Source organism: Colletotrichum lupini, chromosome 7, assembly GCF_023278565.1.
Source record: "Colletotrichum lupini chromosome 7, complete sequence".
In the NCBI taxonomy this organism is placed as follows: domain Eukaryota; kingdom Fungi; phylum Ascomycota; class Sordariomycetes; order Glomerellales; family Glomerellaceae; genus Colletotrichum; species Colletotrichum lupini.
The window spans coordinates 4408302-4420462 of record NC_064680.1 but is presented as its reverse complement, the minus strand read 5'-3'; the positions used below and the strand labels follow the sequence as shown (position 1 = coordinate 4420462).

General features: G+C 55.7%; 6 protein-coding genes across 6 annotated transcripts; 2 read left to right on the top strand and 4 right to left on the bottom strand.

The window, feature by feature from the left end:
* Positions 1-142: 142 nt before the first annotated feature.
* CLUP02_14341 (WD repeat domain-containing protein) lies at positions 143-2325 on the bottom strand (the record flags this gene model as incomplete). Its single annotated transcript, XM_049293271.1, has 4 exons — positions 143-639; positions 704-2011; positions 2085-2096; positions 2223-2325. 4 exons carry the CDS (start codon positions 2323-2325, stop codon positions 143-145), a joined length of 1920 nt encoding a protein of 639 aa, XP_049150417.1.
* Positions 2326-2664: 339 nt separating this feature from the next.
* Positions 2665-3408, bottom strand: CLUP02_14340 (cornichon protein; the record flags this gene model as incomplete). Its single annotated transcript, XM_049293270.1, has 4 exons — positions 2665-2757; positions 2815-2881; positions 2944-3099; positions 3308-3408. 4 exons carry the CDS (start codon positions 3406-3408, stop codon positions 2665-2667), a joined length of 417 nt encoding a protein of 138 aa, XP_049150416.1.
* A 1825-nt stretch (positions 3409-5233) lies between these two features.
* Positions 5234-6681, bottom strand: CLUP02_14339 (methionine aminopeptidase; the record flags this gene model as incomplete). Its single annotated transcript, XM_049293269.1, has 4 exons — positions 5234-5355; positions 5449-5995; positions 6076-6477; positions 6541-6681. 4 exons carry the CDS (start codon positions 6679-6681, stop codon positions 5234-5236), a joined length of 1212 nt encoding a protein of 403 aa, XP_049150415.1.
* A 111-nt stretch (positions 6682-6792) lies between these two features.
* Positions 6793-7522, top strand: CLUP02_14338 (uncharacterized protein; the record flags this gene model as incomplete). The annotated part of the gene is made up of 4 exons (XM_049293268.1): positions 6793-6923; positions 6980-7038; positions 7287-7369; positions 7427-7522. 4 exons carry the CDS (start codon positions 6793-6795, stop codon positions 7520-7522), a joined length of 369 nt encoding a protein of 122 aa, XP_049150414.1.
* Positions 7523-7644: 122 nt separating this feature from the next.
* Positions 7645-9647, top strand: CLUP02_14337 (kynurenine 3-monooxygenase; the record flags this gene model as incomplete). Its single annotated transcript, XM_049293267.1, has 4 exons — positions 7645-7756; positions 8099-8316; positions 8386-8802; positions 8853-9647. The coding sequence occupies 4 exons, from the start codon at positions 7645-7647 to the stop codon at positions 9645-9647; spliced, it is 1542 nt and encodes a 513-aa protein (XP_049150413.1).
* A 610-nt stretch (positions 9648-10257) lies between these two features.
* Positions 10258-11452, bottom strand: CLUP02_14336 (aldehyde reductase; the record flags this gene model as incomplete). The annotated part of the gene is made up of 3 exons (XM_049293266.1): positions 10258-10698; positions 10784-11156; positions 11229-11452. The coding sequence occupies 3 exons, from the start codon at positions 11450-11452 to the stop codon at positions 10258-10260; spliced, it is 1038 nt and encodes a 345-aa protein (XP_049150412.1).
* Positions 11453-12161: the final 709 nt, after the last annotated feature.

Genomic DNA, 12161 nt, shown 5'->3' with positions numbered 1-12161 from the left:
TTGTGAGTGATGAGACAAGTAACGGGCGATATCATTTTGATCCCCTCCCAACGCCGAGCAATGCCTACGATACAATACAAAGACCCTTCTCTCATCTAGACGCAGACTGATGATGTCTTCTCCTGAAGAATACGCACCTCCCTTAATCCCAATACCGAATATCCCCCTCCGCCCCCGCCGAAACAAACTTGCTCGTCTCCTGCGGATGCCACGCGACACACGTGACAGCCTGATCTCCCGCCTTGAGCTTATGATACATCTTACACGTCTTCCAGTCCCAGAAGCACACGAACCCCTGCGTATCGCCGCTCGCCAAAAACTGCCCGTCGGGGCTGACGCTGACGTCGATGGCCGTGCCGGCGTTGTTGTGGCCCCGGTACGACTTCTTGCGGTTCTGCCGGAACTTGTCGTTGGCGCCGTACACAACAATCTGGTTGTCCGACGACTGGAAGGCGACGTATTTCCCGCTCGGGTGCGGCGCTGCGCGCGTCATTGGGTACATGTAGGGCTCGGCGATGTACTTGATCGGGACTGGGATGTTGTAGTCCCAGGCGCGGAGGGACTTGTCGTCTGATGTCGTCATGAAGCGGCGGCCTTCGTCGACGAATGTGATTGTGTTGATGGCGGCGAGATGGTGGTCTTGCAAGTGTCAGTACATCATGTTTACTCTCCGATGAAAAGGGGAAAGACCAAGGGGGCTCACCATATTCTTGCACAATCTCGTTGCCGGCGCGCGTATCCCACTGCACAATCTTCTTGTCCGACATACCCGCCACAAACTCGTGAGCGTGCTCCGCCGACGGGTTAAACCGCACCACATGCGGCGTCTTGCCCGTCGAGAACCGGCTCAGACACGTGCCCGTCTCCGTGTCCCACAGCTTAATCTGCCGATCAAAGCTGGCCGACAAGAACCGCGTGCCGTCGTTGTTGAACGTCGCGTCCGACACCGCCTTGGCGTGGCCCGAAAACGTCCGCAGCAGCGACCGCTCGTGATAGACGTCCCAAATCTTGACCGTGCTGTCCGCAGAGGCAGACAACAACAAGTGTCCTGACCCGGGGAAGAACCGCAGCGCCGTGACGGCTTTCGTGTGGTCCTTCCACGCGTGGATCTGCTTCTTGGGGATGTAATTCGTCACGCTGCCGGCCTCCTTGCGCAGGTCGACGTCGAGGTCCTGCGGGACGTGCATGTACGTCCGGCCCTGGTAGTCCGTCTCCTCGGCGCCGTGGAACGTTGTCGTCTCCTCGCCCATGGCCTCCACCTCCTTCCTCCGCGCCAGCGCCGCCTCGGGCGCGCGCAGCACCGTCCCACTCTCCACCACGTCGTCGTCCTCGCCGTCGTCCGTCACCTCCTCGTACTCCTCGTCGCTGGCCAGCGCCTCGCCCTCGCCGACGACTTCGTACTCTTCGCGACGGTACCGCGCCCAGGGACCCAGGTACGCACCGTCACCTTCAACGATCGTCGCGTCGCCTTTGCCCTCGCGACCGGACCGTATCCGCGCGTTCTCCTCTTTCACGGCCGCGCCCGTCTGGTACTCTCGTTCGGGCCCGCCTTTCCGCTCGACGGCGCGGTGTTTGCTGCGGAAGGTGTGTTCTGAAATGTACGTCTCCTCCGCCCGGCCGGTGAGAACATTCTTGCGCTTCAACGTCATGGCGGATTCGTCTTTAAAGGGGTTCGCGGGGCCGACGCGCGGTCGGGCGAGGTCTTCGCCGGTGTAGGGGACGACTGCGTGATCGGGCTCGGCTTCTTGCCGCACGACGAGCGCATCCTGGGGCGCCATGTTGGGCGGGTAGTCTCCGAAGCCCGACATCTTGGGTGCTGTCGTCTCGTCCGTCGCGAGAGATTTGAACAGTGAGTGAGTGGTTTTGTTGGTGTCGCAGAATCGCAATGTTTGGTCGCAACTGGCCGCTGGTGTTCCTGGTCGTGGCAGCAAAAAGTTGGTGTCACGTGATCTGATGTCAGGATTTGAATTCGGGGAGCTACCCTTGGGATCTGCGGTTTCCGACCTCGAAGCTTAGGTTCAAGGCGCAAACAGGCGCACGGAAAGCTTGGGCAGCTTTGGGTACCACATACACACCAAACTCACACTCAAGGGTGTCTGAAAGTAAGGTAACAGCAGCGTTGAAAAAGTTTAGTTTGGAGCAGCAAGGCAACAAGCTTCAAAGAAGGAGACATTCAGAAGATCTGTCATTACTCAATTATCGCAACCCGCCGCTCCCAGGACCAGCCGGCCTGGTGACAACATAAAGTAAACAGCTAGGTATTTGGTCTTTCGCATCGTAACCCGTCTCCCGCCCATTTCGTTCCTTCATGCCCTCCTCCACCATGTGCTTGTGTGTCGTATTCCGTTTTCTCTTTCCCATTCATCATCATCAGAATCCAAGCAGAGACACCTATCTCTGCCCGTAACTCCGGGACACCATGTCTGTCAGCTGTCGTTTCTCCTTTTGACACCCCGCGTTGCTGGTATCACGACTCCCCTCCATGTCTAGCGGTTGCCCGCCCGAAACCTCTCCCTCCCTCTTGGATAGTAGCTCCGGATGGTGCATCGTTTTAGAGGATGGCAGCGCATCGGCGTGTACGTTTGGTTCGTTCTTGTCCACGTGGCATGGTATCTATATACTGGAATCCGTCCTGTGTGTTGTGCGCAGGGCAGAGTTCACCGTTTAAGAGGACTCGTCGCGGATGAGGGCGACAATCATGCTGTAGAGGTAGAAGAAGAACATGATCAGGTGGAAGCCGAGCTTCACAAACGATTCCTGCGCGAGTTTGTCAGACACGAGCTAGCTAGAGCTAAGGTGTGGTGCGGCTCTTACCTTCTTGTGGACATTCAGCTTGCGGAAGATCTCGGTAGCATCCAACAAGTGGGTGTTGTCGACAATCCTAGATTCAAGTCAGCTCTCTCGAGTTCTGCCACCTCAGGCAAGTCACAGGGGGGAACATACTTCTTGACATTGTAGGCTACGAGCGGCAGGTTCAGGATCAAAGGTACCCAGTATCCATTGATCAGGAACATAAAGGTCAGGAATCCATGGACGGCAGCTTCGGGGATGATGTAGGTGTTGAGGCGGTTGCAGAGGTCAATGGGGTTGATGTAGTCGCTGTAAAAGTAGGCATGTTAGCATACAATTGCAAGAAATCATGGGATGACAGCTATATCGCGTCCGCCCGCTCCGCAGCATGCAGCACCGTCTAGCCTCGAGCTCGTCTGAGCACGGAAGAAAGAAGCTGGCGTGCGCGGTGCAGCATGCCGCAGCAGCAGCAGCGAGGCGGGAAGGAGATGGGTGGATAAGACGAGGGATAACGTACCATTCCAGATCGCTGTACATGATGGTGAAGAAGACTTGAAGGAAGAGGTTGACGGCATTTATCAGCACCGCGAAGAGGTATAACCACGCTTCGCCGGACATCGTGACGGAAAGTTGGCAGCGAGCTGCGCTAGGTGAATACGTTTAGATGGAAAGGGAGGATAGAGAGATTTGCGACAACAGCAGCTGCTTCGAGTGCAGTTGCTGTGCGTGGGTTTTGGCGGCGTTGAAGCTTGGTTTTTGGCTCGCGAGGCTACTTGGAGCTTGTATGCGTGCGTGCGGGCAGGTGGAATGCTTCGACGTCACTGGGGTGATGTAGGAGGAGGGATGGATGAGCGCAGATGGAGCTCCGTCTCTGTGCCTGCGTATGCGGCGACGGTATCTGTAGGTAGATGGATGGATGGCAGGGTTTGGCTGCGTGTCTAGGTGGCAAGCAGACGCGTCTCTTGGTCAGGCAGCTATGAGGTGAGAAGTTGTGCGGTTGAAAAGAGGTGGAGGATGTTCAGCACGTGGGTTGAGAGAGACAAAGTTGGAAGAGCGAGGTGAAGTGGTGAAGAGAGTTTCCGTTGGTTCGATGGTTCTTTGGTTTGGCCCGTCGGGGTAGCGTTGGGTTGCGTAGCGAGCGACAGGGAGCCACTAGTCGAGTCGTGGAAAATCGGGAGGGTGGGTTACGGGGCTTGGGAAACCTCTGATGATGAAAGAGGCTCGCTGCTCCACGCCTTGCTGTGCGATTCTTTCACCCGCGGGCACTGATTAGGTATCTTTGTTCAGGTCTCCAACAGCGCCGTGGGCCACGGGGGACTGGTCCCTCCAGGGCTCCCCTCTCTCCCCGCCAGCCCAGCCCAGCCCACCTCAATCAGTCCGTGCTGCTGTTCAGTGCTGGGAGAAAGGGCTCAGATAGGCCCCCGGAAAACCCTGACGGGCTTAGCGCCACTCCACTTTCCACCCATCTGAGCCTCTGAGCTTCTGCCAGCTGCGTCAGCAATAAACAGTAAGGTACGTACCGCTTCCATTGGCATCTCCAAGCCAGCGCAATAAGTAAGGTAAGCTTCGTTATCATTTTGCGCTCAATACGCAAATTCTATCTCTCTATACGGCTGAGGAGAGCTCTGGGCTACGAAGAAATTCCACATCCTGTATTGTCGTCTTACCCACCGCCAGTTGTCCAATTACCTACCTGCGCGACCCCTCTTGCACTGTTCGGTGAGGCTTGTCCGCCGGGCAAAGTGCGAAAGCGGCAGCGGGGGGGAAAGCCATCGCAACATCTCCACCGGGTGGCTGGGAAGAGCCAGGTTCAACCTCAATCCCCCTCTATCTCGCCTGTCTCTCAGTAAAGGGCAATTTCAGAATCCAAGCATTGCTATCACGTGAATACCTGCCTCTGCAAGACATAACGCGAGCTTTCCACGACTTGCTGGTTTGCGCAAGTACTGTACTGCTTACGAATTGTACTGCACAGAACCGATGCCGGGCATTTGATAATCGCGGGGTCGAGAAATACATACATACACACTAGACCTCATCATGACGGCGATTCAGCATGTCCCCAGCACATCCCTCTGCCCATGACAGCTGTCGTCTCCAGTCGCATGGGACAGGGTACTCTCGGACCGACCATGCGCCTCTTGTGGTGGCAGACGGCTGTGGCACACTCACGTGGCGTCCCCTCAGCATAGTCAACTTTTGATCTTTTTGATATTCGACGCCCCTTGTCCCCATCGCGCCGATTGCTTTGGTTTTCGTGGCACTTTGTTATGGCATCACCCCCTAAACACCGTGTATGCCAGAGCAATGCCTGCTCACATATCATGCTCTCATCCCAGCGTCCGCTCGCCACGTATCCCGCCCTCTTCAATTCTCACTCAACGCCTCCCGTACTTCTACACCGTGCTCGCTTATGCCCCGTGTCCCATGCTAATGTTGTCAATTATGCGGTGGTCTCCTTCTCTTCGCCGTTCGTTCCGGGCATCGGCACCTTGCCGCCAGGCGACGTGGCCGTTCTAGCTGTGAGGACCTCGACTCCGTCCTCAGTCACAAGAAGAGTGTGCTCTGTTCGTTCCTGTTAGCGGCCGTCCCGTTCTTCTTCTCAATTGCCTTCCACAGCATCGTGGAGAACATGCGCAACACAAAAACATCACTCACCAAATTGCGCAGTCTTCTTGCCGTCGATCGTCGTGCTCGTCCAGTTGTCGGGCCAAGTGACATCGCGGTACTTGCCCAGCGCAATCATGGGCTCGATAGTGAACGTCATGCCGGGCTTGCACTCTCCCACCGTCTTGTTCTTGGCGTAGTGGGGGACGTTGGGCGGGCAGTGGAACAGCGAGTTGATGCCGTGGCCACAGTACGTGCGGATGACGCTGCAGTTCCTCTCCTTTGCAATCTTTTCGATAATGTTGCCAAACTCGCGGATGAGCGTGCCGGGCTTGACGGCGGCGATGGCGGCGTCGAGACAGTCGCGGGAAGCTTCCACGACGCGGACCGCGTCCGGGTCGGCCTTGGCGCGGTCGCCGACGTAGTACGTCTCGTTGAGGTCGCCGTGGTAGCCCTCGAAGAAGAGGGTGACGTCGATGTTGAGGATGTCGCCGTCGAGGAGCACGCGCTGGTCGGGGATACCGTGGCAGATGACCTCGTTGAGGGATGTGCATACGGACTTGGGGAAGTGGTTGTAGTTCAGGGGCGACGGGTAGGCCTGCGGTTTGGTCTGGTTAGCTCCTTTGCTCCTCCTTCTCCTGCCCGACGCGCACCACATGCACCCAGAGTGAGACCTACGTTGCGCTCTATGCAGGCCTTGTGGACAATCTCGTCAATGTAGTCCGTCGTGATGCCGGGCTTGACGGCGGCGGCGGCAATGTCGAGAACCTCACGCGCCAGGCGGCAGACCTTGCGCATGCCGGCGATTCCCTTGGCGTCCAGTATGTCGACCTTGTTCCTGTTCAGGATGCTTCTCGGGTACTTGGGGATACCATCCTTCCACCAGTCGGGGTGGGGAATGTGCTTGGGGACGGTACGGCGTTCGGACAGAGGGTAGACGGGTCGGAGGGGTCCGGTGAAGGGGTACGTCGGGAATGGGTTGAATACACCTGTCTCTGGATCTGGTTTAGAGACGACCTTTGGCGGGAGGACATGGTGAAGTATACTCTGTTCAGACTTGTGCATGGACTTGTGGTTTCCCTGCGATTGGAGGTCAGCGGGAATGGTTTGTAATATGAGGTCAGTGGCAATAGCGAAACACACCCAGTTCTTCTTGAAGCAGTCCTGCGAGCAGAAGAAGCTGCCCTTGATTCCGAGCTTCAAGCAGGTCGGGCACTGGAGGGTGCCAGCCTCGTTGGGGCAGTCGACGCCGAGGCACATCTTCTTCGCGGGAGGTTCAGTCATGGTGGGCGGTGGTGGAGGGGTACAACAAGTAGATATGCGACTAGGTAAGTTCGAGCACGGAAGGTATTCCCTAGTGACTCGAAAGAAGAAGAGGCTAAAGATTGCTCGACGATGATCGACGAGTGGAGGAGTGAAAGAGCGAGGACCCTGGAATTGGAGCAGGGTTCGGACAGACGAGGCGGCGGCGCAGTTTCTCAAACACACGCCCTAAATTTGACGATTCGGCTACGAACGAACAAAAAGTGACCTGACGAAAGAAATATTTCCAAGCCCGTATCCGTCCCACGCTCTGTGATAGGCGCTTGTGCGTGGCTCCCCGCAGCCACCACGCTGCTCTGCAATCTGCACAGGGCAGCTGTAAGTACTTTTTCCCCACCTGCGGTTCAATCTCGGGGCTGATAACAGTGGCTATCGATAAAGGACCTCGATGTTATTCCGTATATCGATAAGGATAAGACATAGAAGCGATTGAGTTTCAATGTAAGCCACTCCCATTCAGATGCGCCACGGCCAGGGTCCAGGGACTTCATCCCACCTTGACTTAAGGCACCTTAGGTAAGGTAAACGACTTGCAAGAAACCTGAAAGAAAGAAAAAGTTTCTGAGCGGAGCTTCCCTTGTCGGAGCTTCCGGGGAATACCCGCGAGCCGAACACCACCGAGCAGCGACCGAATCCGACTTGCGCCGCTGTGCGCTCTATGCTCAAGGCATCGGGGGGTTGGAAACACAGAGAACCTTGACCTTAGTTGAAAAAAAAAGTCGTTGACGCCTGTTCCCCTTCAATCCTCTCATCCGGCCGGCTTGACCCGCCCAAGGGTCGAATCATCATGCGGGTTCTCTGAATTCAGGTTCTCTCTCTCACGCCACTATTACATGCGATCCTTTCTCCAAATTCCCTCTCACATGTCTTGAAGCTGGCGAGAAAAGACACAAATAAACCAGTAAACTTATCATCCAAACAAACATGGCTAAGAACCAAAAGGTCGTCGTGGTCGGCGCCGGCCCCGTCGGCTCTTTGGCTGCGCTCTATGCAGCACAGCGCGGGTACGAGGTTGAGATCTACGAGTTGAGAGCCGGTAAGTTTGCATGTCGCTTTTCTTTTTCCGTTTGGCAAAGTCTCTTGTTCCCGCCCGGCTCAGCGCGCCGTTGAAGATCATGGATCCTGCCCCTCGTCTGCCCCACCAATTGCCGCATTCAATAGTCTTGTTTGCCATGATGTGATGTCCCGTTGGTGGATACGATGAAGATAAGGTCGTGTTTGTTTGCTAAGGTTCTCTCTCTGCCTTATCTGGGGATCCTGATCTCGGCAACTCTGTGGATTGACGCCATTATCAATCGCCAGCAAGAACATAACAACACAACTATCTACTACTAGTTGATGTGGGTTTGAATACAGACTAACAGTCACAACCATGTAGACCTCAGAGACCCCACAACAACTCTCTTAAACTTCACCCGTTCCATCAACTTGGCGCTTTCCGAGCGCGGCATCAACGCCATGCGCAATGCTGGCCAACCAAAGTTACTGGAACATGTCTTTGGCGCCACCATTCCTATGCGGGGGCGCATGATCCACGGCAGGACCCCGAAAGGTGATCTGTACGAGGCTTCGCAGGACTATGATGTCCACGGTAGAGTGAGTCAACTGAGCCCGGTCTCATCCCGGATGCCAGCCATATCAACCTGATGCTGATCGTTATGCAAGGCCATCTATGCTGTGGACCGCGCCGGCTTGAACAAGCGCATGCTCGACATCCTCGAAGAGATGCCGAACGTCAAATTCTTCTTCAACCACAAGCTCACTGGCGCAGACTTCAAGAAGTGCAAGGCCTGGTTCGAGGACATGACGTCCGGGTCGGCCACCGGCCGCGCCAAAGAGATTGAAATTGACTTCGACTTTATGATTGGTGCCGATGGCGCGCACTCCGCCGTCAGATATCACCTGATGAAGTTTGCTCAGATGAACTACAAGCAAGAGTACATCGACACCCTCTGGTGCGAGTTCCAGATCAAGCCTGCCAAAGCTTCCTCACTGGACAGCAAGCCGCAATTCAGAATCTCACCAAACCATCTGCACATCTGGCCTGGCAAGGAGTTTATGTTCATCGCCATACCCAGTGATGTGAGTATCTCTCGAACATGCTTCTCTACACCCGACTGACAAGATACCAGGACGGCTCCTTTACCTGCACGCTATTCCTCCCTAACAACCAAACAGAGGCTCTTGAACAAGACCCGTCAAGTCTACCAGCCTTCTTCGACAAGCACTTCCCGGGTGTAACAGACCTAATTCCAGCCGAAGACCTCATCGAGTCCTTCAAGCGGAACCCCCACCTGCCCCTGATCAGCATCAAGTGCAGCCCCCACCACTACGACGCCTCCGCCGTCCTCGTCGGCGACGCCGCGCACGCAATGGTCCCCTTCTACGGTCAGGGCATGAACGCGGGCCTGGAAGACGTCCGCATCCTCTTCTCCATCCTCGACAAGCACCGCCGGCTGGCGGAGGCCCAAGCCAACGACCCGTCAGGAAGCCGAGCAGACGCCGCGGACACCTACGCAGCCGTCGCCTACCACCGCGGCGCGGCGCTGGCCGAGTACACGGCGAACCGCGTGCCCGACGCGCACTCCATCAACGACCTGGCGCTGCAAAACTACGTCGAGATGCGCGCCTCGGTGCTCTCGCCGCGCTACCGCCTGCGCAAGTGGCTGGAGGAGAAAATGTCGGTGTACGCTCCTGGGCTGGGATGGCAGACCAAGTACGCGCGTGTCAGCTTCGGCAACGAGCGGTACTCTGAGGTCGTGGCCAAGAGCGACCACCAGGGCCAGGTGCTGATGAAGACTTTTGAGGCGCTGGTGTGCAGCCCGCTCGTTGTCGGGGCCGTGTTCTTGTGGTGGAAGAGGCCGCGGGTTGTTGTTGGTGCTGTGCAGGGGGTTTTGCGGTATTTGCTGCGGGCGACGGAGGCGTGAGGTGTGATGTGACGTGATGACTCCCTACTTGGAGGGTTGAATTTCTGTAGACTGTACTACCAACGTGAAGACTTCACATACAATATACCCGCCGTATGGCTGAACTGCTCTTAATAGGAGAATCTGACAAATCACAACTTATCAGTGACCTAGCTTGACGGTGATTTACCTTCTCTCGTCCTACTCTCAGGAGGGTAAACAATGTGAGAGTGAAGTTTGGCTCCAAGGTTTGCCATGTTGCGAGACTTGAAAACTAAGCGCAGTCACTGGCACAGCACACTTTCAAAATTACAATCTTTGACTGTCCTGGAGGCTTCCTGCTCTCCTCTCAATGAATCACTTTGTGCCTGAGTAACCAGGGATAAGACATATCATTACTCAGAAACACTAGGGCTTGATGTGGCAAACATCAAGACGACATCAAATCGCGCTTACAGTCTCCGATGAACATGAAGCCTTTAGCTTGACACAAATCCAGAAACAGGGGCTTCATCAGTTGAATCTAGAGGCCCTACCCATTTTTGAATTTACAATACTCTTCCAGAGTCCAGGATCTAACCGCCAACTATGGAGTAACTACCTGCATGTTTGAACTCGCCGGTGATACCAATCAGTATTCAACTCCATCCAGCCCCTTGTACAACTGCCACCTGTACTCCTCAGACGGCACATTAAATCTCGCCTTCAGATCCATCTTGGCAATCTTGTCCATGTCCTCCCCGTCCAGCAGGAAATCCGACTCGAGGTTCTCCTTAATCTGCCACTCGATGACGCTCTTGGGGATCACGGACCGTCCGCTGTTGGCGCCCCACGCGAGGGCGACCTGCACGGGCGTCTTGCCGTGCTTCTTTGCGATCTCAGCGAGCGTCGGGTGGTCGATGACGCGGGCCATGTGCGAGGCCTCCTTGGACCACGAGACCTCCCGGTAGAACGAGTTTTGGTTGCCGAGGGGCGAGAAGTGCGTCATGTGGATGCCGTTTGCGCGTTGCCAATCGACGAAGGGCTTTTGTTGGAGGTAGGGGTGGAGTTCCATCTGGTGGACGGCGGGAACCTGGGTTTCGTTGTAGTTAGCTCACACTCTTATGCCCCTATTCTCATCCTCTTCTCTTCTTCTCTCGAGACTGAGTAGAACGTACCACTGATCCCTTGTCAATAAGTGTCTGCACCTCGTCTTTGCTAAAGTTGCTGACGCCAATGGCCTTGGTCTTGCCCGTCTTGAGCAGCGCCTCCATCGCCTTCCAGGTATCGACAAACGTCGTCTTGCCCATAATCATCTTGCCATCCGCGCCCTTGGGGAAGCGGTCCTCGCCCCTTTGGAACGTGCAAGGGTAGTGCATCAGGAACAGGTCCACGTAGGGGGTGTCGAGGTCCTTGAGGGAGGCGTCGAGGGCGGCCTCGACGTCGTCTGGGTGGTGCGAGTTGCACCACAGCTTGGTGCCCAGGAAGATTTCCTCGCGCGGGACGCCGCTGGCTTTGATGCCCTTGCCGACTTGGATTTCAGTGTCGTAACTGTGGGACACAGAAACTTAGCTTCAATTTTGTCTGGTTGGTGATCAAGCTAGGATGGACGGGGATACTTACACTCTCGCGGTATCAATGTGACGGAATCCGACTTTCAGCGCCGTCTTCACGGCTTCCTCCTGCGCATCGGCGTCTTGGAACGTTCCGAAGCCAATGGCGGGGATCTTTGCGCCCGTGTTGAGCTCCCATTGCACCGAGCGAGTTGTGACGCTCCTGACTTGCTGCTTGGGCAGCGCGGCCTGCACCGCCGGCAACAGGCGAGATCTAAGCAAGTTGGCGTTCATTTTGTGGTTTTTGATCTCCTTGTCTCTGGGGTATCTAGGTATGAGAATGACGAGAGAGTGACGGGTTTAGTTGATTGAAAGAAAGCAAGCAAATCCTCACGTCGACTTCTTAATACATATCCAGAGACCCTGACCACAGATGGTGAGCAGGGGTAGCTCTTCTAGCTCAGGGATCTGAAAGTCGAGCTAGCAATTGTCACCAGCTCAAGAATTGATTCGTGTCTATGAACTTGGCATTTCGGCCGACTCGAGGGTCCCTTCTGACACGGAAGCATACCGAGAACTAGCGCAATTAGGTTATTGTACGCGCGACTCGCTGTCCCGAGACGAGAAAAAGAAAGCCTCTCTTACAGCCGGAGGGATGTCCATCGCGACTGGGCGCTCGATGGTGGAGATTCCCCCGCATCCCGCATCCTAGGCTCCTCGTCTCGAGGGCAATAGCTCCAGATTTCCCCGCGATTGTGGAGAATACAAATTGAACGAGATTGGGGATGAGACGATTCTCAGTCGTCTCGAGGGATGACAATGACTGAACTGTGACTGTAGCTAAACAGAAACCTCAGACTTCGCTGCAATGTGACGAATGCCATGGTACACACCTGCACGGGGAATTGGGAGATGTGGAACTCGGCAGAGCGTGTTCGGAGATGCGGGAAACCATGTATGATGTAGCTTTTAGCTTTTAAAGCAGATGAACCCCTGGGGTTTG